This window comes from Podarcis muralis, chromosome 7 (assembly GCF_964188315.1).
Source record: "Podarcis muralis chromosome 7, rPodMur119.hap1.1, whole genome shotgun sequence".
In the NCBI taxonomy this organism is placed as follows: Eukaryota; Metazoa; Chordata; class Lepidosauria; order Squamata; family Lacertidae; genus Podarcis; species Podarcis muralis.
Window position 1 is genome coordinate 87,700,365 of NC_135661.1, and position 25,027 is coordinate 87,725,391.

Genomic DNA, 25,027 nt, shown 5'->3' on the forward strand with positions numbered 1-25,027 from the left:
GCGGCGCCACTTTATTTGCATATTCATGAGCTTATTTATTATTCATGAGCTTTCCCGGGCCCCCCCAATATTTTTTATAAGTCCGCGTCCCTGCGCGCGCGGGGCTAAACCAGCCCCCCGCGACCCTCTCCCAGGTGACGCGCGCCTATGGCAGGAGCCTCCATAGCCGAGCGTCACCTCTCCAGCTGGGAGAGCGCGCGCGTGGGGCTAAAGCAGCCCCCCACGACCCTCTCCCAGGTGACGCGCGCCTATGGCAGGAGCCTCCATAGGTGCGCGTCACCTCTCCAACCGGGAGAGCGCGCGCGGGGCTAAAGAAACCCCCCGCGACCCTCTCCCGGCTGGAGATGTGACGCGCGCCTATGGCAGGAACCTCCATAGGCGCCCGTCACCTCTCCAGCCGGGAGAGCGCGCGCGGGGCTAAAGCAGCCCCCCGCGACCCTCTCCCAGGTGACGCGCGCCTATGGCAGGAGCCTCCATAGCCGAGCGTCACCTCTCCAGCCGGGAGAGCGCGCGCGGGGCTAAAGCAGCCCCCCGCGACCCTCTCCCAGGTGACGCGCGCCTATGGCAGGAGCCTCCATAGCCGAGCGTCACCTCTCCAGCCGGGAGAGCGCGCGCGGGGCTAAAGAAGCCATAGCCCCGCGACCCTCTCCCAGCTGGAGAAGTGACGCGTGACTATGGCAGCAGCCTCTGAAGGATGCACCGAAGCCTGGCGTGGGGGGGGGGGGGCGGAGAGACATTCTCCCCGCGCCAGCCTTCGGATGGCTGTCCTGAAGACTTGGGGTGGGAGAAGGGTTTTCCTTCCCACCGCCAACATTCAGAATGCTGTTCTGAATGTTGGCGGTGGGGAGGAAAAACCCTCCTCCCACGCAAGCCCCGGGAACAGAGGGAAAGCGCTGCACGCCTTCCCCTCTGTTCCCGTACCTGTGCTGAAGGCTTGCGGTGGGGAGAAAAGCCCTTCTCCGCACCGCCAGCCTGGCAAGCGGTTTCCCTAGGAACGCATTAATTGATTTTCAATGCATTCCTATGGGAAACCGTGCTTCGCAAGACGAAAAACTCGCAAGAAGAAAAAACTTGCGGAACGAATTAATTTCGTCTTGCGAGGCACCACTGTACTTAGAATTTTGTTCTAATACAGTTTCCCCAGGCATGTAATGTATTCAAGCATGTCTGTACTAGAGTAATGTGTGAATCAAAAAGCACATGCTATTGAAAATTAGATTTATTAATTTTTAAATGCCTTACTTGCAGGACGAATGGAAGAATCCATTACACCAACTTCTTTGCTCTCCATAAACATGGCAGCTGCTCTCTAGCCACTGTGGGCAGGCAGAACCTTCTGCTAGAATGAAGGACATAAATCGGGCATAAATCAGGCCAATAGGGCAGGATATCCTAGAGAAATATATTAGCCTACAGGTGAGGAAAGCTATTGTTGTTGTTTAGTCGTTTAGTCGTGTCCAACTCTTCGTGACCCCCTGGACCAGAGCACGCCAGGCACTCCTGTCTTCCACTGCCTCCCGCAGTTTGGTCAAACTCATGCTGGTAGCTTTGAGAACACTGTCCCACCATCTCGTCCTCTGTCGCCCCCTTCTCCTTGTGCCCTCCATCTTTCCCAGCATCAGGGTCTTTTTCAGGGAGTCTTCTCTTCTCATGAGGTGGCCAAAGTCTTGGAGCCTCAGCTTCACGAACTGTCCTTCCAGTGAGCACTCAGGGCTGATTTCCTTCAGAATGGAGAGGTTTGATCTTCTTGCAGTCCATGGGAAAGCTAAGTAAGGTAAAGGGACCCCTGAGCATTAGGTCCAGTTGTGGCCAACTCTGGGGTTGTGGCGCTTATCTCGCTTTATTGGCCGAGGGAGCCGGCGTACAGCTTCCGGGTCATGTGGCCAGCTTGACTAAGCTGCTTCTGGCGAAACAGAGCAGCGCACAGAAATGCCGTTTACCTTCCTGCCGGAGCGGTACCTATTTATCTACTTGCACTTTGACGTGCTTTCGAACTGCTAAGTTGGCAGGAGCAGGGACCGAGCAACGGGAGCTCACCCCGTCGCAGGGATTCGAACCACCGACCTTCTGATCAGCAAGCCCTAGGCTCTGTGGTTTAGCCATGGGAAAGCTATTAACCTCCATTTATTGGGTGGGAGAAAAACTGAGTATTGAAAGGCATTTAATAGAGGTAATGGCGGGAATGCATCCTGATATTTTAGCCAATCAAAGTGAATTTAGACACCACAATTGAGAAAGAGATAAACTATACTTGTAAGTGGGAAGTGATAATTCTTACCCTAGGACTAGTTGCATCTTTATGCCACCAGGACTTTTCAAAGGCAAAAATTGGAATTAAACTTCTTCTTTTTTCCAAATTATTTTTATTATTTTTTCCAGATTATTACAAACCAAACCAAATTGATTTAAAATTTAATACAATTTCTTAAGATCATGTTTCCTGCTCCGGTTCCAAGCATATGACCATCATTATTTCCTCACATAGCTGCATCATTTCTTATTTAGAGTCCAATTGACATCTTTCACTTGCCGTTAAACCATTCTTCCAGCTGACCACTTTTTCCACTTTACAAAACAGCACCTCCATTACATTTTATAAATAAGTAATCCATTTCACGTGTATACATTGTTGTTCCAGACCTGGTGTGCTGGGAGAGTTCATTACTATCTTCCATTTCTCAGTTCTTTGCAATGTTTATCTGGATGGTACAAGGTCACATTCCATTCCTTCTGCTGTTTACCAAATTAGCATATGAGCTGATGGGAGGGCGTTCCACAGGGCGGCGCCACTACAAAGATGGCGCCCTGCCTGGTTCCCTGTGGCTTCACATCTTGCAGTGGATGGGTTTGGCATAGAGTAAAACAATCAAACATTCCAGGAAGAATAAGATCCATTTTTGAAGAAGCTGTTTAAATATTTCCCACAGAAAGAAGTAACTCCCAAGAGCTGGAATTAATCAAAAATTACTGGCAAGTGTCATATAAAGAAGGCTCAGTGACATCAATGGATTGTACATTCATCCAGTTCAAATTGGATTTATTAAGAGAAGGTAATAGAGTACAAATATTGAAAACAGTGTACTGTACATCCTGAATAAAGAAGAGATTTACCAACTTTTTTGTTACTTTTCAGTGCAACAAAAGCCTTTGACAGGGTAGAATGGCCCTAATTATTTGAAGTATTGAGAAAAATCAATATACTGCTTCAACTTAGTTTCATTCGCAGCTGGTTAAATGTGAAAAAATTCGATCTCCATAATAATGTAACAGTTGACATCGGTGAAACATTGACTGATATTGGAGGTGGAGGTCAAAGAGTGCCCCTAGTTGCAGGGGGAGGGAGACTCAGGGTCCCAGATTCTACCTTAGGAGATTCTACCCAGGGGTGGAGGAAGGGGTGTGTGGTAGGGGCAGGGTGCCACCATTGAGGGGGGTGACAAAATGCTGGGAGAGACATGGTGGTTTGGCGCACACAGGCTCCGCTCTGCCCATATGGTCCATCCACTGCCTCCCCCCCCCCCCAGCTGTAGGGCGGCTGAGTGGGAGGAGGCAGGCAGACTCCGAAGGCCCTGCAGTGTGCCCTTCCCCTATGGGCAGCTCACCCCGCCCTCGCCCCTTCCCTATGGGCAGTGTGCCCCACCACTGGGCATGCCACTCCAGACATCTGAGTGGCTTCCTCCACCGCTGCCCCTGCTCATCATACTGTGGATTGAGAGATGGAAATATTCAGAGACACAAGATTTTCTAAAGTATGGCTGACCTCCTCAAGCTGTAAACCTTGCCAGCAACTGTCCTATTGTCAGGGATCGGTTGGCAGAGAAGGGGGGAGAGACCGGAATGCACAGAGAGCCGCCTCCTTTGATGAGCAGCTGCACTTGTCAGAAGGAGAGGAGGAGGGACTGTCAGGAAACACGGAAAATGAGAGGGAGGGAGATCCAAAGGCTGCTATAGTAGAGAGAAAGGAGCAGCCTCCGGCGCTTAGGTTTTCACGCAAGGAGAGGAGGAAAAGGGGGGGGGTTTCAGGAAGCTTCTCTGCTGGAGGGGGAACAGGAGTGAGCCACTTCCCGCAACTGATAGCGATTGAGGCAGACATGCTTTCAAGAGCTCCGTACCGTACATAGTTTTTGACTTAATAAATCTCGTAAAGACAGGCTGGAATCCCGGGCTGTTATCTTGGCATGCACCCCCATATCATCCTGACACATATCCCACAGGTTCTTCCTTAACTACAATTCTTCCTTAACTACTCACAATGAAAGTGTCAGCAAAGGTATGTTGGCAAACATATCACAAGTGGAAGAACAAAGACAGGAAAGGGTGGAGGACATGGCATGGAAATAAAGACTTTAGAGTTGGACTAGGCACCAGAAGGGAGACTGGTGACCAGAAAGGGGGAAGATGAGAAGGACTCAACCCTGGTACCTCAGGGAAGTGGGGTAGGGGAGGAAGAGGGCAGAGAGCCAGGGACCAGATATTTATGGACCTGTGAGATCAATTCCAAGAAAATGCAGAGAAGAGAAATTCTACCCATGGAAACAGAGATCATGGAGCTTGAAAAGAAAGATTCTGGAGGAGGAAGGTCCAACCCTTCATGAGTTCAAGTTTTCTCCAACTTTGCATTTGGGGCAGCCAAGGTGGGTGACAATCAAGACACCTGTCCTCCTCTTTCACAAGGGAATGGCGCACATTTCATAAAAACGTGGAACGGTGGCAAAGCCAACCAGCATGGGAGAGAGGTCGATCTTTTCAGGAGGGATGGGAGATTTGAAGTGGAAGTTCTGTAGGATGCTGGTGAAGAAGAGGAAAAGTTCCATTCTGGCCAGCTGCTCTCCAAAGCAATAGCGCTTCCCTAGGAAGGAGGAGGAAAGAAAAGACAGGTTGTTATAGCCTGCTTCGAAGTTTTCTGGCCAAGACTCCTCTAACCCACACAGCCATGGATACAATACACCATTACAACTGAGATCTACAGGTAAAGGGCAGTAAGAAATAATAATTGTAGCCTTATTGGAGTTCACTGATTGGGTCTGCGTTGCTCCGGGACAGGAGAAAGGAAGTCAAATGACACCGAGGTTGGTTCAAAGAAAGAGTTTATTCTGCTCTCTGGATAGCAGAAGGCACTTGCTTGGTCAGTCCATAGCAAGTCCAAAAAAATGAGAAGTTTCATACAGTATATATATCCTCCAGGCACCCTCTCCCTCCTTCCCCAGGAATCCAACCACGTCAGCCTATGTACGCAGGTTGACATCACATATGTTCCTGCTCTGGTATTCTTAATCATAAAAGGGAATTCCTTCCTGTACTTCTGACCATAAAAGGATCTTCCTCTTATCTTGGAGGAAGAGGTCATCATCTCCGATAACACGCTCTGGCGTTGTTCCCAGACTTAGATCTGTGAGTCTTTTGTGGTCAGCACATAAGATAAGACACGGACGTGTCTTCTCTGTTCTACTGGTGCAGTCAGGGTCATCCCTGCCATCACAAATTGATAAAGGAGAGGGCTCTGAGCACAGCCGGGTTTTTGTTTAAACATTGACTCAGAGCTCAAGTTAATGGATTTTAGCTAAGGAAAAATAGGGATTTTGGTGCAGTTTCAAACTGCCTGCACAGTCAATTTTGGGTTTGGGAAACCCATTCCTTCATAATAACAATTTTGGTGTGCATGGTTCAAAAATGTATTTTTCTGTAGAAGAGAAAAGAGATACTGTTTGGAGAGACAGGGTACACATCAGCAACACCAGCAACACTTTCTGGCTAATTCTTCTCACTTCAGTTGGTCGACTATATTGGGCTACTATTTGCTGTAAATTGCCAAGGGGCTACTGAGGACTCACCAGTAGAGAATGGCATAAAAGCCTCATTCTTCTTGAACTGCCCATTCTCATCCAGGAAATGTTGGGGGTCAAACACGTCGGGTCTTGCAAAATGTTTGGGGTCTCTCAGCACAGATCCCAGCAAAGCAAACACTTCAGTTCCCTGAACAGGAGAGGGAGGGAAATGAGAAGAGAGGGGAGAAATGGAACATTCTTCTCGTGGGCAAGAAATTATTCTTATAGTTTTTTTGGGGGGGTGACTTCCCTAAACTTTATAAATTAGTAAATAGCAGGGGGGTTTTATTATTTGGGAGAAAGCTGAAGAAGAATTCCTGGGCTAGCCTTTGCAGAAGAACCTGGCCAAGCTAGGGCCATTAAGAAACAATACAGAGTCACTGAGTGGCTGGGGAAACACAGCCAAATTGGCGGGTATAAATAATAAATTGTTGTTATGAGGACCATTGGCAATGCAAGAGAACTGTCTTTCCACTTGCCTTGAGGTGTGATAATAATAATAATAATAATAATAATAATAATAATAATAATAATAATAATAATAATTTATTATTATTTACAATGACAGTTCCCCATTTTTGGGACACCGCCCTTTGGTGTGGTGCCTCTGTCTCCCTGATTATTATCACTCAGAGGGTACGGACAGGTGGAACAGATGTGCTTGGGGAACTTCACTGAGCCACAAACTATACCTGGAAGGGTGAAGTCTATTTTTTTTATTAAATATATTTTATTGGCATATAAAACACATACATATACATTTACACAATGACACAATACACGAACATAACACACTACCTTATATTCATAACACAGAACATACCTACATTACTCTATATAATACCTACCTATACTTAGAATCATAGAATCATAGAGTTGGAAGAGACCCCAAGGGCCATGGAGTCCAACCCCCTGCCAAGCAGGAAACACCATCAGAGCACTCCTGACATATGGTTGTCAAGCCTCTGCTTAAAGACCTCCAAAGAAGGAGACTCCACCACACTCCTTGGCAGCAAATTCCACTGTCGAACAGCTCTTACTGTCAGGAAGTTCTTCCTAATGTTTAGGTGGAATCTTCTTTCTTGTAGTTTGGATCCATTGCTCCGTGTCCGCTTCTCTGGAGCAGCAGAAAACAACCTTTCTCCCTCCTCTATGTGACATCCTTTTATATATTTGAACATGGCTATCATATCACCCCTTAACCTCCTCTTCTCCAGGCTAAACATGCCCAGCTCCCTTAGCCGTTCCTCATAAGGCATCGTTTCCAGGCCTTTGACCATTTTGGTTGCCCTCCTCTGGACACGTTCCAGTTTGTCAGTGTCCTTCTTGAACTGTGGTGCCCAGAACTGGACACAGTACTCCAGGTGAGGTCTGACCAGAGCAGAATACAGTGGCACTATTACTTCCCTTGATCTAGATGCTATACTCCTATTGATGCAGCCCAGAATTACATTGGCTTTTTTAGCTGCCGCGTCACATACTTTACATACGCCTGGCAACCTAGCAGTTTGAAAGCATGTCAAAGTGCAAGTAGATAAATAGGTACCGCTCCGGCGGGAAGGTAAACGGCATTTCCATGCGCTGCTCTGGTTCGCCAGAAGCGGCTTAGTCATGCTGGCCACATGACCTGGAAGCTGTACGCCGGCTCCCTCGGCCAATAAAGCGAGATGAGCGCCACAACCCCAGAGTCAGCCACAACTGGACCTAATGCTCAGGGGTTCCTTTACCTTATACTGTACATATGAACATACCTACACACTTGGGGAACTTCACTGAGCCACAAACTATATCTGGAAGGGTGGAGTCTAAGTCTGAGGAAATAATAGAACCACAATACCTTGGGAATGGTGTATCCCCGGAACTGGGTATCACGGGTCACACGTCTTGCTAACCCCAAGGGGAGCATGTCAGCGAATCTCTGGATCTCGTGGATCACAGCATCCGTGTAGGGCATCAGCAGACGGTCATCCATGTTGGGAGTGCGACTGAAGCCAATCACCCGTTCAATCTCTTCGTGGACTTTCTCTGTTGAGAAATCAGCAGGATGAGACCAAAAGTGCTATTTGCAGCTTCCAGGGAGCTAAAGGATCCCAGCTCATAGCTGGGGCAACAAAGAGGGACCCTCCCATAGAAGGCAAGGACACATCTCTCCACCCTAATGTTCTCCCCCTTCCGCAGTCACCTTCAACCTCCGGGTATTTCAGCAGAAGCAGGAAGCCATAGCGCAAGGTGGTGCTGACCGTTTCTGTGCCACCGAAGAAGAGGTTAGCTGTTGTACAAACCAGATTCTCTAGGAAGAACTCTGAGTTTGGGTTTTCCTTTTCCTAGGCAGAAGAAAACGTATTCACTTACAGTGGTGCCTCACAAGACGAAAATAATCCGTTCCGCGAGTCTCTTCGTCTAGCGGTTTTTTCGTCTTGTGAAGCAACCCTATTAGCGGCTTAGCGGATTAGCGCTATTAGCGGTTTAGCGGCTTAGCGGCTATTAGCGGCTTAGAAAAAGGGGGGGGGGAGCGAAAAAAATCGCAAGATTCGCAAGACGGAAATGTCTTGCAAAGCAAGCCCATAGGGAAATTCGTCTTGCGAAGCGCATCGAAAAACGGAAAACCCTTTCGTCTAGCGGGTTTTTCGTCTTGCGAGGCATTCGTCTTGCGGGGCACCACTGTATTATTTCTTGGGGTAGGCTAAAATCTGACTGGCTCCTGTCTATGAAGCTCTCTCTCCCTTACTGATTGGCTGCGCTGCAGTGATGTCATGCTCACGCCAATGAGGGGGAGGGGACAGTTGTGGAGGGCTGAAAATCAGCCCAATGATTGTGTAGGAAACAGATGGGTGGGTGGAGGGGGAGTTTAATCAAATGCTGCATGAAGAAGTACTTTATTTGGTCTGTCCTGAATCCTCCAACATACTTCTTCCTTTGTTTGAATTTGGTTTAGTTACAGTATCCTCCCAGTGGGCCCAGGGTCCACAAAGTTTCCTTATGGAGAAATTGATTGTAGTAACTAGAATAACAAGGGACGCGGGTGGCACTGTGAGTTAAACCACAGAGCCTATCAGAAGGTCGGTGGTTCGAATCCCTGCGACGGGGTGAGCTCCCGTTGCTCGGTCCCTGCTCCTGCCAACCTAGCAGTTCGAAAGCACGTCAAAGTGCAAGTAGATAAATAGGTACCGCTCTGGCGGGAAGGTAAACGGCATTTCCGTGCGCTGCTCTGGTTCGCCAGAAGTGACTTAGTCCTGCTGGCCACATGACCCAGAAGCTGTACGCCGGCTCCCTCGGCCACTAAAGCGAGATAAGCGCCGCAACCCCAGAGTCGGCCACAACTGGACCTAATGGTCAGGGGTCCCTTTACCTTTACCTAACTAGAATAACATAATTGTACCTGCTGCATTTTCACTAGGAAGCAGTCAATGAAATCCCGAGGGTTGTTGGGGTCCAGGGTCTCCTTGTTTTCTTTTATCTTCCTTTTAATGAATTCCTTCAGGCCCAACAGCTTCTTGAAGGTTTTATCTTGTGGGCCAGGCAGGTGCTGCATGATGCCAGAGAACATGTCGTAGAGCTGCGTGTGTTGGGTTTGGAGGAATCCAGAGTTATCAGGATGAAGAGAGAGAACAGATATTGAACAAAGTAAGTTAAGATGGATTTTGGAGGCAGGGAGAAGCAGGAGTTCCTCCCTCCCTTGGTTCCTCATTATCATGGAAGGTTTGGAAGAAACAGGTGGCTTGAAAAGAAGGGAGACTGGAGAAGTGTCTCTCCAAGAAGAACAGACAGAGGGAACTCCACCCAGACAGAACTTGGTCTGACTAAGCTATGAACTTGTCACAGACACAACCTCAGGGCCTTACTTCCCATCTTTGAAGGACAAGGAAGGCAATTTGGAGGGAAAATCAGGGTGTGTGGAGGAATTGCTTACAAAGCCAGCAGCTTCAGTTTCTCAATCTGGGATTATCTCTGGTTGAAGCAACATTGTAAACTTGCTCCAGGCAGAGCCTGACCAAAGAGCAAGGCAGAACAGGAGCTGCAGCACCACGGAGAGCTCAGAGTGAGACGCTTGCTCCAACAAATAGCTAAACATTTTTAAGCCCCTCCCAGGTTCTGCCCACTTGTAGAGAACTTAGTTTCTTAAGATTGGTGCCTCTGCTTTCTTTCTCACACTTGGTGCAGTTCCTGTGAAGTACTGGGGGAGGCATTTGGATCATTTGTGAAAGGCACCTGTGAGGGTCCTGGTCCTAGTTGTGGTTCTACAGTCCCTGATGCCCTGGGAGGTTGTGCTGTGGGCTTCTATTGGTCAGGCTCACTCAGACCCCTGAATGTGGTCTGGCTCCTTAGCTGGCACCGCTGCTGCTTCTAACTCTGTGTCTTGACTACTTGAAATCTACTCGGAGTCGAGAGTGGATTTCATGCTCTTTATTCAGCTCATAGTGGTGAGGAGGAATAAATGTTTCCCCAAAATATCTGCTTTATATACATTATTTACACAATGGGCCCCACGTGATTGGCTAATTCCGGGATTCTCCTGTAGGGTAATCAGGTTGTGGATTCACTTCCACCTGGGTGGCTCCTGTGGACCAATCATACTGCTGCAGTGTTCTAGGACCAATCGGACTGCTGCATTCTGAATCCTATTGTTCTAGGACCAATCAGACTGCTGCATTCTGAATCCTATTGTTCTAGGACCAATCAGGCTGCTGCATTCTGAATCCTATTGTTCTAGGACCAATCAGACTGCTGCATTCTGAATCCTATTGTTCTAGGACCAATCAGACTGCTGCATTCTGAATCCTATTGTTCTAGGACCAATCAGACTGCTGCATTCTGGACCCTATTGTTCTAGGACCAATCAGACTGCTGCATTTTGAATCCTATTGTTCTAGGACCAATCAGACTGCTGCATTCTGAATCCTATTGTTCTAGGACCAATCAGACTGCTGCATTCTGAATCCTATTGTTCTAGGACCAATCAGACTGCTGCATTCTGAATCCTATTGTTCTAAGGCCAATCAGGCTGCTGCATTTTGGATCCTATTCAACTCAGTACATAACACCACTGCTGTGTAGGAGTGCAGATATCCAGAGTGTGGGGGTCAGGTGGGATTGCTATGAGGAATTATGACATATGGAGCAAGCCATTGTGTCCGCGATGAACGCATTGCGTTGACTAGGTTTAATTCATTGATTTGATTCCTGATCAAATCCCACAAGCCTATCCACCTCTGACATTTGCTTTCTCTACGCCTGACAGGCACGTATCAGCATTCTAAGTACACAGGCCAGTTGTTCATCAGGTATCCTGGGTCATAAAGATAGAAGGTAGCTTTGATGTAGTTTGTTAATCGTTCACAAGGAGATGGTAAATAGGATGGTAACATATCCTTCCTCTCCTGTTTATTGCCGTTTATGACCTCCGGAGTTTCCTAAAAGCATTCCTCCTTGCTTCCTCTTTTATTTACTCTGAATTACATATGCACGCTCAAGTAGGAAATTAGCTCTTTGTAGTTTTAACTTTCACTTTGTCCCACGTGGGTTTTTTTTGAAATGCTCAGAGGAAATCTGATTGGTTCTTACGAACACCGTGTAAAAAGTTCTTTTGTGAATAAAACGACCTGGGCTGAGGGGAAGGGAATTACTATTAAATGCACCCATAGCTGTCAACTTACAGATTTGAAAATAAGGGATCAGCAGCCCCGAAAATAAGGGATCAGCAGCCAAAATAAGGGATTTTAGTCAACCAGCAGCCAAACGAAGCCTCAAGCGGTGATTCCCACAGCGTAGCAACCCGGCAAAGGGGATGCAGCAAGGAAAACCACTGTCACCTCTCTGCTGGGAAGCGCTGAGCAGAGGCGAGTCCCCAGGCAACACGGCCGATTTGATCGGCACAAGGCATGCAAGCTCCATCCCCCAGTTGTTCTTAGACTCCTTATTGGGTGAGCAACATAGCCAAGCAACACAGTTGGAGCCTCCCTCCTCCCTGGCCGGCAGGGAGGGAGGGAGGGAGATGAGCTGCTTCCTTTGAAACGCGGAAAATTTAAGGGACATCATCAGTAAGGGACAGCAGCGGGACATGGCGCTGGGATAAGTGACTGTCCCGCCAAATAAGGGACACTTGACAGCTATGTACGCACCCCTCCCAGAGTCTTGCTGGTTAAGCCTCTGTGTGTATTTTATCAGAATCCAATCCTTGCTTGCTTTGGGAAGGCTACACTGCTGGTCTTTGGGGTAATGACAGGGCCTCACCTGGTGCTGGCTGTCCTGCATGCTGTGCCTTGAGCAGATTAAGAGAGGTGGCATTATTCACAATCTCATGCTGGTAGTCCTCCCCCTCCCCTCCAACGTACCTGTCCCCAAGAGGTGGCAGTGAACTGGAAGACTTCCAGCGAAGTGCTGAGCAAGAAGAGGAACTCCTTATCTTCGTATTCAAAGCGGTTGCCAAAGGCAATGGAGCTGATGACGTTGGACACTGAACGGCTCAGGACGTAGGTGGGGTCAAAAGGCGCACCTAGAAATTTATATATATTAACAGTAACTACCTAAGTGTTTTATATCTCATCGTATTAAGATGCCTAGGTATTTAGCAGATTCGGAACAAATCCGAAATGGATATTCCTTTAATGAATGTGCAATCAAATTTTTGACCTACTGGCATCAATTCCAATTTGTGTTTTTTAAAAATTTATTTAATTTTCCAGTTCATTTTTTTTTTACAATCAATTATCCAACAACCAACATAAAAACAAGATTCCAAGGAATCTCCTGAACTTCCCTCCTCCCCTTTGTGGGTCCTTTTGTTAACCATTTCCTCCTGCATCTTTTATAATAATCCAAATCTCTTTCATCTCCATTATATCCAAAATTCAACATTAAACTGCAAGTGTTACGCCAATCAATTCAGATTTGGACCGGTTAATAGAATATTAAAATATTTGTATCAACATTAATCAAAGATATGCTATAGACTGATAACTTGCACACTGTGTATGATCTTTATCTGGTTTGGGAATAATTGTAATATAAGCTTGAATACATATTGTTGATAAAATACCTTTATCAAGTATCTCATCATACAATTGGTGAAGTTTTGGTACCAATAGATCTTATACCATTCAATGGCAATTCCATCCAATCATTGTGTTTTGCCACTTGTCATTTTAAGAATAGTTTGTTTAATTTTTGACTCTGATACAGTATTGGTGTTAATAGCATTTGTTTTTGTATATCATCTAAATGGGGTAGTTTTATTTTATTCTATTAAAAAAGACCTTCATATCTTTGTGACTGTTGTCTTTCAGTTTAGTATATAATTATTCTTCTTCATAATAATAATAATAATAATAATAATAATAATAATAATAAATTTATTTCTACCCTGCCCAACTGGCTGGGTCTCCCCAGCCACTCTGGGCGGCTTCCAACAAAAGATTAAAAATACATTAAAACATCAGTCATTAAAAACTTCCCTACACAGGGCTGCCTTCAGATGTCTTCTAAATGTCAGTTAGTTGTTTATTTCCTTGACATCTGGTGGGAAGGCGTTCCACAGGGCGGGTGCCACCACCGAGAAGGCCCTCTGCCTGGTTCCCTGCAACCTCACTTCTTGCAGGGAGGGAACCGCCAGAAGGACCTCGGAGCTGGACTTCAGTGTCTGGGCTGAATGATGGGGGTGGAGACGCTCCTTCCAGTATACAGGACCAAGATATTAATTGATCATTAATATCTTTTGAGTTTTTATACCTTTCACCTTTGTTATTTTTAATACTTGGGTCACTTGGGTCACATTTTGCTATTGTGTATCTGGCTTATTTTGTCCGAGGGAAGCAGAGACTGGCACTTTTACTTCCTGCTCCTTGCAACCTTGGGGATGTCCAATATACAACTGGGACTCAAATGCCGCAGTGACAAGGTTCAGATTATCAGCGTTCAAATGCCCAGATGACTGTCCAGTTTCTAGCTATTACCTGTAACTCATTAAGCAGCATTTCTCGAAGATACCAAAACTGAGCTCACTTTTTGTTTCCCTCAGGGATTCCAGCAGGAAGTGGCCCTCCTCCAGGATCCGCTCTTCGATGGATCTCTTTCCCATCCCAAAATTCCTCAGCGTCATGATGGAGAATCGGCGTAGCTGCTTGGCCCGTTCCCCGTTGCTGAAGGCAACCCCTGAGAAGCAAAGGAGGAGTAAAGGGAAGGAGCAGCAGGAGAATGTGCACTCAGTGGGAATGTGGCTGAAAACACACAGTGATAGAGATTCTCCCCGCAATGAAATCTTTGTTGACTGGTTTTTAAAGTTGCAATTTCAGCACTTGGAAGAACATTCTAGGTGTAAGTGTTCCCTCTCATTCTCTCTCTCTCTGTAACTCCTAGTGGTGCAGCAATAAAACTGCTAACACATTTGCAAAGCTAAGGAGTCTCTCGTGTGTGTGTGTGAAGACAGTTGAGGTATTTAAGAGTGGGTGGGAGTGTTGGATTTCTGTTATGCCACTGTGCAGTTTTTGGAGTCACAAGACTCTAATTACATTCCAGACTGTTAGAAGTCTCACAGGAGATCGGAGACGGATGTTGATGTTACTGGTTTCCTGTTTCTTTGTGTTGTTGTTCACTGACTCTCACAGAGAGCAGATGCATATTCTTTTCTGTCCTGCGCAGCTAGAAATAAATGTAGCGATGTAGCACATATTTCTCGCCCTTCTGCTGTTTGGATACTCTGCATAATGGGAACGTGTCTGAGGCCTCATCAAAGGCTTAGGTTGTTAATCACTGTCGGAGCAGAGGTCGTTGGATTCTGAAGATAGTACGTCGTGGGGGAGAGCCATTTAAGCTTGGTCATAAGGAACCTCCGACAGGGAGAAAAATAGAGGAAAAGACACGGCCGACAATCAGCTGATGGAAGGCACATGCAAAGCCCAGAGCTTTTTCCAGGCACGATCATCTACACCAGTGTTTCCCAACCTTGTGCCTCCAGATGTTTTTGGCCTACAACTCCCATCATCCCTGACTAGCAAGACCAGTGGCAAGGGATGATGGGAATTGTAGGCCAAAAACAGCTGGAGGCACAAGGTTGGGAAACACTGATCTACACTTGCAAAGCAACTAAGTTACATCACTGGTCCTCTACTTGGCTCTGAATATTAAAATGCAAATACCATCTCTTCTATGACCACTGTCGGAGGAAGAGGAGTGCGGGGGGAGTGCACCACCCCCAGCAGCGCAATCCTGGTGGGGTGCCATTGTGGCTGCCCCACTCCTGTGCTGGGCACCATGCCCCGCAGGCAGCATGCCACACCCCCAGGATGCGTGCCATGCCCCCGGGACACGTGCCAGTCCTGCCCCCGCCTGTTCTCCGCCCCCCGGTGCCGGAGCATGAAGCTCCGCCACTGTCTATGACTCATTTTAATTGCCTAGAGAAACCCTTTCTCAGATGACTTTTCTCCTCTGAAAAATGGGTATTCAAAAATCTTCTTCATAGGACTGCATGAAGGACCATTGCTAAATGTTGGGAGACATTCTGCACAGAAACATGTGTATACCTTTAAGGAGTTTCTGGGTTAATTGGTTGCAGCTGGCCGTGGCTACAAAAGGAAAAAGCTGCATTTTGTAGCCTGCCTGCAGGAATAACACCCACCAGAGTTTCTGTTTGTTGTTTTGTAATAAAGTCTTCGTTTTAGTTTTGGTTTTACACCTATGTCTCCTGGAGTCACAGTCTGTCCTCGGCCACCAGTTGAAAATCCCCCTCCAATAGGTTATGGGCCCAGTCCTGAGTGGGCAGAGATAGAGCGTGAAAAGAACCCGGAGACTGGAAGCAACTCAGCATTTCTCAAGCAGCTGGCTGTGTGAAGGCATCGGCAGGGAGTGTCTGTTTGAGACCAGGAGCCGAACATTTCTTCAAGCCACGTGTGAGTAAAGTGGAAAGCTGGGTGGAGCCATGGCTGGACTTGGAGCTGGAGCTCAAGGGGGAGCTTCCATATTTTCTAGTAGAGAAACTGGGAGAGTCCAATTATATGTCATGGAGTTTACAGATGCAGGCGTTTTTAAAGAAAGAACAATGTTGGTCTGTTATTGTTAACCCTCCTGTAAAAGATGAGGATGAAGAAGTAGGTGAAGCAGACCAAAGGCTGGAGGACAAAGCCTATGCCGATTTAATTTTGAGTTTAGAGAAGTTTCAGTTATCTCATGTGCGAGACCTTGAAACAGCAAGTGAGATTTGGAAAGCGCCGAGAGCGATACATATTAGAGACACTGCTGGCAGCAAAATTACTCTAATGAGAGCTCTGTACTGAGCCAGACTAAGTGAGGGTGAATGTGTTTCAAAACACTTCAAAGAATGCGTGATTTATTTTCAGTTAAATGAACTTGGGGAACATTTTTCTGAACAGAGAAAGGTTTATATTGTGCTGTCTTCACTTCCTGAGTCATGGGGAAATTTAGTGATGACCTTGGAGGCAATTCCAGAAAGTCAATAAACCATGCATTTCTTAATTGGGCGTTTGCTTGATGAGGAGAAAAGACGCCATGAGAGGAAGGCCACAACCCCTCACCGTAACTCCAGAAATGGGAGGCAGTCCAGTAAAAGATATGCAACTGATGAGGAGCGGCAACCTAAAGAGGATGTTGAGGAAGCAGCTTTCACAGTCAGAAGATGCTATTGTTGTGGGTCAACTAAGCATTTAGTACGTCAGCGCACTGTGTCTGTGGGAGAAAACACAAGAAAAGGGCGGCCTGTGTTTGCTGGGAAGCGAGGAGACAGGAAGAGTCGAGTCCAGTATGTTTCTGCAGCAGTTCGAGGCACCAGTCACAATGTTGGACAGGACTGGATTTTAGACTCAGCAGCGACAAACATTTTTGTTAAGTCTGCACAAACCCTTGTAGAAAAGCAGCCTTGTAAGTCTATAAATGTAGTACTAGCTGATGGAACAGTGCATGAGTCAGCTGGAAAGGGTAGTGTGAATATTAACTGTTTAAGTACCAAGTTTACCAATGTTTTATGTGTACCAAGTTTAGAAAATAATTTGCTTTCAGTTACACTAGAAAATTGCCAGTGAAGATGCACTCTGGCCAAGGGTTGCCCAAGAAGAGCTACTCACCGTAGCCCCGGAAAATCCAGTCAAATGCCGATTGCTCTCCACGGCCGCTGAACTCTTCGGCTTGATTCACCAGGGCCTCCTTCACGGCATCGTATCCACACAAGACCACAACACGGCGGGGCCCTAAGTGGATGGTGTAGACAGGACCATATTTCTCATGAATCTGTGAAAAGAGGGGGAGGGCATTGTGTGAAATCAGATGGACAGATGGAGCAAACAGGTTGGTTTTCAGGAAGACAAGCAAGATTAAAAACTGGCTATCCTCCCTAGCATTAGCTGACCCAGAGCTATTTTTCTAGAAAAAGAGGTGCATACCCTTCAACATTTCTCTGATGGAAATAGGGACATCCCATTCCATAATGATAATTTTACTATTTATACCCCACACATCTTACTGGGTTGCCCCAGCCACTCTGGGCAGCTTCCAACATATATAAACACATAATACATAATGTTTATCTGCTAGCCAGTGGTGGGAATATTGCTTTGTTAATTGTTTGAGTATTACTAATGTTGTTTCTTACCGTTCTAGAGGCTGGTGTGTTGTTGTTTTTCCATAAACTGTATCCTACACGAAATGTTAGCTCATAATGTGATCCCCCCCTTCCCCTGCCATGGCATTACATATGTGCATATATATTTCTTTAATCAAAGTTGCTTGGACACTCATGCCCAAATACGGCCTCGGTCCAGTATATCTGAAGGAGCGTCTCCTCCCCCATCGTTGTGCCCGGACACTGAGGTCCAGTTCTGAGGGCCTTCTGGCGGTTCCCTCACTGCGAGAGGCCAAGTTACAGGGAACCAGGCAGAGGGCCTTCTCGGTAGTGGCGCCCACCCTGTGGAACGCCCTCCCATCAGATGTCAAAGCGATAAACAACTACCTGACATTCAGAAGACATCTGAAGGCAGCCCTGTTCAGGGAAGTTTTTAATATGTGACATTTTAGTGTATTTTTCATCTTTGTTGGAAGCCGCCCAGACTGGCTGGGGAAACCCAGCCAGATGGGCGGGGTACAAATAATAAATAATTATAATTATAATTATTAAATATTTATTATTGGGTGGGAAGTCTCCATTTTTCACCAACTAGGTAGAGCAGGTTCTGCTGGGTGTGAGATTTCTAATTCATTCTTAAGAACTGAATAGCTGGATTTCTTTGGGCAGTGCACTATTCAATTCTTGGTTAAGTTTGCCTGCAACTTTCCCTTTAAGGAGCCCAAGGCTGTAACTGAGCGTGGTGTGAACCATGTGAAAAAATAAGCCAGGCTGAAAGGACTCCCACCGGGAGGTCCAGCGCTGGGCAGTCTCCTCCTCCCTTCAGCGGCTCCCTTGGTCCGGGCTTTGTCCACATGTGCGCTGACTTCAGAGATGATGAAAAGGAAGGAAGGTGTGCCACAGCCTGATGAAACTGCTGGTTTGCAGTGAAGCATTTACCTGGACTTACATGTAGCTGCTGCAATAAATCTCTGAAGCCATTTGTAGGGGAGAAATTAGGGTTCAGTCCACCTGATAATGCAAACAGTCCTCATTCCCACTTTCTGAAACAGAGCTGCCCCTTCAAAATCGAAACGTCTTTGAGTCAGATGATGCAGTCCTTCCCCCCCCCCCCCCGAAAATTGAGAGCATAAGTGCATATATTAGGGGAACGTGTGCATGAAAATGTTTATAGGATCGAAAATAACATTGAAAAATCCTCTATCTGGAGGAATTGCTAGGGGGAAATGTTTATTTAAAAGAAATGCATACTAAAATGCTGACTAATTTTCTTGAGGACTTTCCTTGAAAAGAACCACCAACTGATGTGGAAATGAGACACGAGAAAACCTAAGATTATGGTCAAGAAACAGTGGGATTGTCTAAATGAATATTTACAAAACCAGGGCTCAGTTACCCAAATTTGGTTGCGTTCAGACTAATCTTGTGAAAAATATAAGGAATGTGAAAAATTAAGGAAAACCTATAGGAAGGATATGAAGAAGAGAGGTTATGGCGGCTGAAGTATAAAAGACGTGTGGCGTAAACGGTGGAAGTCTTTTTAAAACATTTTAATTAAGGCTGATATCTTGCAAGATGGAAACATATAGTCGTATGCAAGCATAGATCCTTCCACTTAGGCAGAAATATAAAGAGAGAGAGAATAAAAAGATGGAGAATGTGATGGAAGGAGAATTATGATGAGATGATGAGTCAAGTGGGAGAGAGAGAGAGAGAAGGATGAGTGGGTAGATAGATAGATGGGAGTGACCTTCATTAATCAACAGTATTTAAGAATGATTTTATAATAACAATTTAGAGAATGGGAAACTGTGCTCTGAGACATGATAGAAAGTTACCTTCATGAATGAACGGTACATATCGCTTGTGTTGACTTGGAGCAGGTTCCCGATGAAGGGGAGGGGAGTTGGTCCAGGCGGCATCTGGCTTTTGCGGTGCATCTGCCGCCATGTTGAGAGGACCGTCAGGCAAAAGAGGCAGATGACCAGGAAAAGGGTTGCTGCTCCGAGGGGATCCATGGGGAGGTTGCAAGTGGCCTGTGGAGCTCTGCAGGCAATGTGTTGCTGACCAGCTGGGAAGAGAAAATACCCGCGCAGTCCGAGTTGAGCCTGCTACATACCTTCGGAAGAACCTCCTCCTTGAAATTGTGCAACCTTTTAATCTCTGCTCAGGGTCTTCTTTCAAGTCAAGAGAAGACCTTCCAGAGCAAAGTTCAGATGGACAGATAGTGGAGACAGGGAGCTGCCTGCCCAAGTCTGCACCACCAAGGGAGCTTCAAGGAGTCCCAGAGTCAAGCACAATTCTCTCACCACGTTTCTCAGAAGTCTGTATCATTTAACAGGGTCTCTGCTGGTGTAGGACTAAGAGGAGTGTAGCAGAGGAAAAGGGTTGCTGCTCTGAGGGGATCCATGAGGAGGTTGTGGGTGACCTGCGGAGCTCCAAGTAGCTGGGAAGAGAAAGTGCCCATGTAGCTGAAACTGAGGCTCTTATATAAATTTTGCTGAAGGCTCACACCCCCTTTTGGAGTTATTCCATCTCTCTCTCCAGCCTCTCTATCCAGTTAGGAGGGGGGTGTAGAGTTTGTGTTCTGGGCATTGGGCAATCAGGACAGATTAGAGATTCTGCTGGCTACCTCGCTGGCTGGCAGCCTACCTGCCTGAGCTGAGACAGCTGGCTTGTGCTGGTCCCGGGGGGGGGGTGTTTACCGTGCAGCGTGGTCTGAGTCCGGTCCTGGGTCAAGGGTCTGGAGGCTGTCTGTCAAGGGCGAAGCGGGGTCCAAGGCAAGGAGCCGGGCGTGGTCAGGAACTCCGGAAGAGCAGGTCAGGGTGCTGGCAGGAACAGGTATCCCGCAACCTGGGACTGGGATGACTGGCCTTTATCTCCTCTGGGGCCTAGGGCTGTCCCGGCCCACAGGTGACTCGCCTCTCCTGGCCTGGAGGCGAGCACTCCCCCTGTGAGAACTTCGTTCCCTCCACCTCTCTGCCCTGAGCAGCTCAGGAGAGGCTGGAGGGTTACTGGACCCAGAGGCAACCTCACCTTCCCCTGACAGGGCTGGGAGAGGAGCACCTGCAGGCAACGGGTCCTCAATCACCTCTGGAGCCAGAGTGGATTCATCTGGTGTCTGCTCCTGAGGATCCGGCACAGGTGAGGGCCCTTCAGATTCAAGCCCCTGCCCTGGCTCAGCCGGCCCTGGAGGCAGGGACTCCTGTGCAGGCTGGGATTCTTCAGGTTCAGCCTCTGAATCAGATTCCCAGGCCATCACATGACTTTGGAGGTGGTGTGGAGGACTCCCAGACTGCTTGTGTTGGAAGACTTCAACACCCATGACAAGGCGACTGACTCTGGGGTAGCTCAGGGCTCCAGGGCTGCCATGGCGACCATGAGAAAGTACCAACTTGTCAGCAGCCCAATGCATGTGGTAGTCCACATTCTGGACCTAGTTTTATCAACTGGGCATGAAGAGTGTGATCTGAAAGTGAGGGCTCCAGACATCATTCCCTTGTCATGGTCAGTTCATTTCCCATTGAGATTTAGGCTTTCAGGACCCTTCCTGCAGAGGCAAGGGACCTATGAATATGGTTCTGGGGGAGTTCCTGACTGATCTGACTGGCAGTGAAACAGGAGGAAAGTTTAGATCTTGGGGCTTTCTCAATTTGAGGTGCAGCATAAAAATGACCTCTCACAGGATACCTAGTGGTTGCAAGAAAAACTTGCAATATTCTAAACATGCGACAAGAGGTTTAGCTTATTTAAGACAAAAGTATTTTGAGAAGGGAGCAATGTGAAATAAATACTCCCTTGGCAGATATTTTAAATACGCAATACTGATGGTTTTCTCAAAAACAAGGCAAAAATCAAAAACCTGGGATGAAAGATGAGTTATTTCCTTTCTATAGTCAACTTTTGTTGTTGTTTAGTCGTTTAGTCGTGTCCGACTCTTCGTGACCCCATGGACCAGAGCACGCCAGGCACCTCTGTCCTCTTCCCGCAGTTTGGTCAAACTCATGCTGGTAACCTCGAAAACACTATCCAACCACCTCGTCCTCTGTCGCCCCCTTCTCCTTGTGCCCTCCATCTTTCCCAGCATCAGTGTCTTCTCCAGGGAGTCTTCTCTTCTCATGAGGTGGCCAACTTTAGTCAACTTTATAATTCATAAAAAAAAAATCTATCTTGGGAAGATGTCTTAGATTTCTTGGATAATTTGAATCTTAAAGAAATATTCTCAAACAGCAGTGGACCCAGTGACAGCAGAATTAATGGATTATATCCAGAAAGCTAAGAAGAATAAGTTTCCAGGAATGGAGGGCTTTGGATTTTAATTAAGCATTCCAGGAAGAACTAGTCCCATTTTTGAAGGAGCTGTTTGATTATCTTCCACAAAAAGAAATTCCAGGAAGTTGGAAGGAGTCAAAAATTGTCTTAGTACCAAAAGAGAGTAAGAATCCAGCAAATACAGATTTGTACAGATTCATTCCTCCTTCAGAGAGGAACGGTGCACATGTTATGAATTGTGGGATGGTGATAAAACCAACCAGCATGGGAGAGATGTTGATCTCTTCAGACAGGATGGGAAATTTGAAGTGGAAGTTCTGCAGGATGTTGGTGATGAAGAGGAAGAGTTGCATCCAGGCCAGCCGCTCCCACAAACAATAGTGTTTCTCTAGGAAACATAAGGATGCGGCTGGGGCTGTGGGTTAAACCACAGAGCCTAGGACTTGCCGATCAGAAGGTCGTTGGTTCGAATCCCCGTGACGGGGTGAGCTCCCATTGCTCGGTCCCAGCTCCTGCCAGCCTAGCAGTTCGAAAGCACATCAAAGTGCAAGTAGATAAATAGGTACCACTCCGGCAGGAAGGTAAACGGCATTTCCGTGCGCTGCTCTGGTTCGCCAGAAGCGGCTTAGTCATGCTGGCCACATGACCCGGAAGCTGTAGGCTGGCTCCCTCGGCCAGTAAAGCGAGATGACTGCTGCAACCCCAGAGTCAGCCATGACTGGACCTAATGTTCAGGGGTCCCTTTACCCTTAGGAAACAGGAAGAATGCCAAGATGGGCTTTCAGGGTACTGTTATAGCCTGCTTGGGTGTGCTTGGGCCAAGACCCCTGGATACAACAAGACCGTTGGTATTTTGGTGTGTATGGCTGGCAAAGAGATTTCTCTGCAGAAGGCAAAAAAGATGTCGTTTGGACAGACAGGGTAATTTGAGGGTACATCTGCAGCAGCAACACCTTCTGGCTAATTCTTGACGTCTTCCTGTTTCCAGGGGAAACCACTCTTTAGCACTCAATCAGAACAAACAGCAATTTGGGTTTCCCCTGGATTGTCTATTGCTAAAGAGCGGGTTTCTCTTGGGAGCTGTCCAGAGTGGCTGGGGCAACCCAGCCATATGGGCAGGATACAAATAATAAAATTATTCTTATTATTCTTATTATTTCCTCTTGGAATGGAGCAGGACAAGGGGGAAATCTTTGCTGGTCCCGGGGGGGGGGGGGGTTACCGTGTGGTGTGGTCCGAGCCCGGTCCTGGGTCGAGGGTCTGGAGGCTGTCAGTCAAGGGCGAAGCGGGGTCCAAGGCAAGGAGCCGGGCGTGGTCAGGAACTCCGGAGGAGCAGGTCAGGGTGCTGGCAGGAAGAGGTTTCCCGCAACCTGGGACTGGGATGACTGGCCTTTATCTCCTCTGAGGCCTAGGGCTGCCCCGGTCCACAGGTGACTCGCCTCTCCTGGCCTGGAGGTGAGCACTCCTCCTGTGAGAACTTAGTTCCCTCCGCCTCTCTGCCCTGAGCCTCTGCAGCTCAGGAGAGGCTGGAGGGTTACTGGACCCAGAGGCAACCTCACCTTCCCCTGACAGGGCTGGGAGAGGAGCACCTGCAGGCAATGGGTCCTCCATCACCTCTGGAGCCAGAGCGGATTCAGCTGGTGTCTGCTCCTGAGGATCCGGCACAGGTGAGGGGCTTCAGGTTCAAGCCCCAACCCCGGCTCAGCCGGCCCTGGAGGTAGGGACTCCTGTGCAGGCTGGGATTCCTCAGGTTCAGCCTCTGAATCAGATTCCCGGGCCATCACAAAATCACTCAGACCTCTGCTTCCTAGGCACAACACAAGTCTGCTTACCTTTAATGGCCAGGCGGTGTTGCGGCCCCGGTCATGTCCACAATCCGGCACTGACCTGGGGTCGGATTGCAGCCTGCTTGCAGATCAGCCAATGGCAGGCAGGTTTAGGCTCAACCAACAGGCATCACTTGGCTCCACTCCCAGGGGGATAAACAGAGGTCTGCGAAGGCTTCCTCCCCAGTTCTTCACTGGATCTCCCACTCTGCCTCCATTATTCATGTGGTTTTTGCCTTCATGTTAGACCTTGCTATGGACTTTATTGGCTGCCATATTCAGAACCAGGCCAGAATTCTTCCACTTGGCAAATTGGCTCCAGTTTTGTGGTTTTTGCCTTCCTCGTAGCAATAGTCACAACTTTGTAAGTTTAGGCATGGGGCAAGCCTTGGTCTTGGCTGGAGTGGAGGTTGTAGCCTCTGCCTGCCCCTCCTTGGTTATGGGTTTCCTGTTAAAGGGATCTGCAAGGAGTTGCTTCTGTAAGGTCATAGTATGCCTCCACGGGGAACCCCCATGGGGTACCCCTATTTGATGTAGGTCATATCAACACACACACCCCTCAGATGTGATTTACCCTTAGATGCACTCCCAGCAAATGGTCTGGAGTGGAAAATGGGTACACCCAAATGCCTATGCCAAACCATTCACACCTGTAATCAATAAAGTTGTGGCTGATTTGAAGTCAATTTATGTTGTTGTCTTGACTGCTTATTTATCACTTAGGCCGTGATGTAGCCACAGGGCCTTGGCACACAAGTGGAAGTGTGGGAGAGACCCATGTTGAGCTATTATTTGCTGTAAACACACACACACACACACACACACACACACACACACAAACACACACGGACTCACCAAAAGAGAATGGCATACAAGCATCATTCTTCTTGAACTGCCTGTTATCATCCAGGAAGTGTTAAGGGTCGAATCCTTCTGATTTTGCAAAATTTGGGGGGTCTCTCAGCACGGATCTCAGTGCCAGGAAGACTTCAATTCCCTGAACAAGAGAGGGAGAGGAATGAGAAGAGAAAGGGACAAATGGAAGATTCCTCTGGGTGGGAAGAAATCAGTATGAGATTTAGAGTAGCAAATTACCTTCCACTAATCCTGGATGTCTTTGTCCATGGAGTTTTCTTGGCAGGGATACTGGAGTGGCTTGCCGGTTCCTGCTCCAGGAACCTAGACAGCATCTTAAAAAGCAGAGACATCACCTTGCCAACAAAGGTCTGTATAGTTAAAGCTATGGTTTCCCCAGTAGTGATGTATGAAAGTGAGAGCTGGACCATAAAGAAGGCTGATCGCCGAAGAATGGATGCTTTTGAATTCTGGTGCTGGAGGAGACTCTTGAGAGAAGAATCAGACATGACTAAACGACTAAACAACAACAACAACAACAACAACAACCCTGGTTGTAGTGGACTCATTGGTGTAGTGGTCAATTCTGAGGTGCAGGAGCTGCTCATGTCAGCTCCCATAGCCATGCCCCCTGCCCAAGGTAGGCACCTGTTGCAATCCATTGTTTCAGATAAATACACCCTAAT

General features: G+C 47.4%; 2 protein-coding genes across 2 annotated transcripts in view; both read right to left on the minus strand.

Moving 5' to 3' along the window:
* Positions 1 to 20,352, minus strand: part of LOC114601981 (cytochrome P450 2A13-like) — a 65,485-nt gene extending 45,133 nt beyond the window's left edge. The window contains exon 1 of the mRNA XM_077932366.1: positions 20,094 to 20,352. The gene's annotated coding sequence lies outside the window, so the exon portion shown is untranslated. The remainder of the gene's footprint in view (positions 1 to 20,093) is intronic.
* Positions 3,008 to 19,804, minus strand: LOC114603159 (cytochrome P450 2A13-like). The gene is made up of 9 exons (XM_077932364.1): positions 19,227 to 19,804; positions 16,895 to 17,057; positions 13,824 to 13,973; positions 12,158 to 12,318; positions 9,205 to 9,381; positions 8,008 to 8,149; positions 7,663 to 7,850; positions 5,832 to 5,973; positions 3,008 to 4,849 (listed from the first exon to the last, which is right to left on the minus strand). Exons 1-9 carry the CDS (start codon positions 19,404 to 19,406, stop codon positions 4,668 to 4,670), a joined length of 1,485 nt encoding a protein of 494 aa, XP_077788490.1. The 5' UTR covers positions 19,407 to 19,804; the 3' UTR covers positions 3,008 to 4,667.
* Positions 20,353 to 25,027: the final 4,675 nt, after the last annotated feature.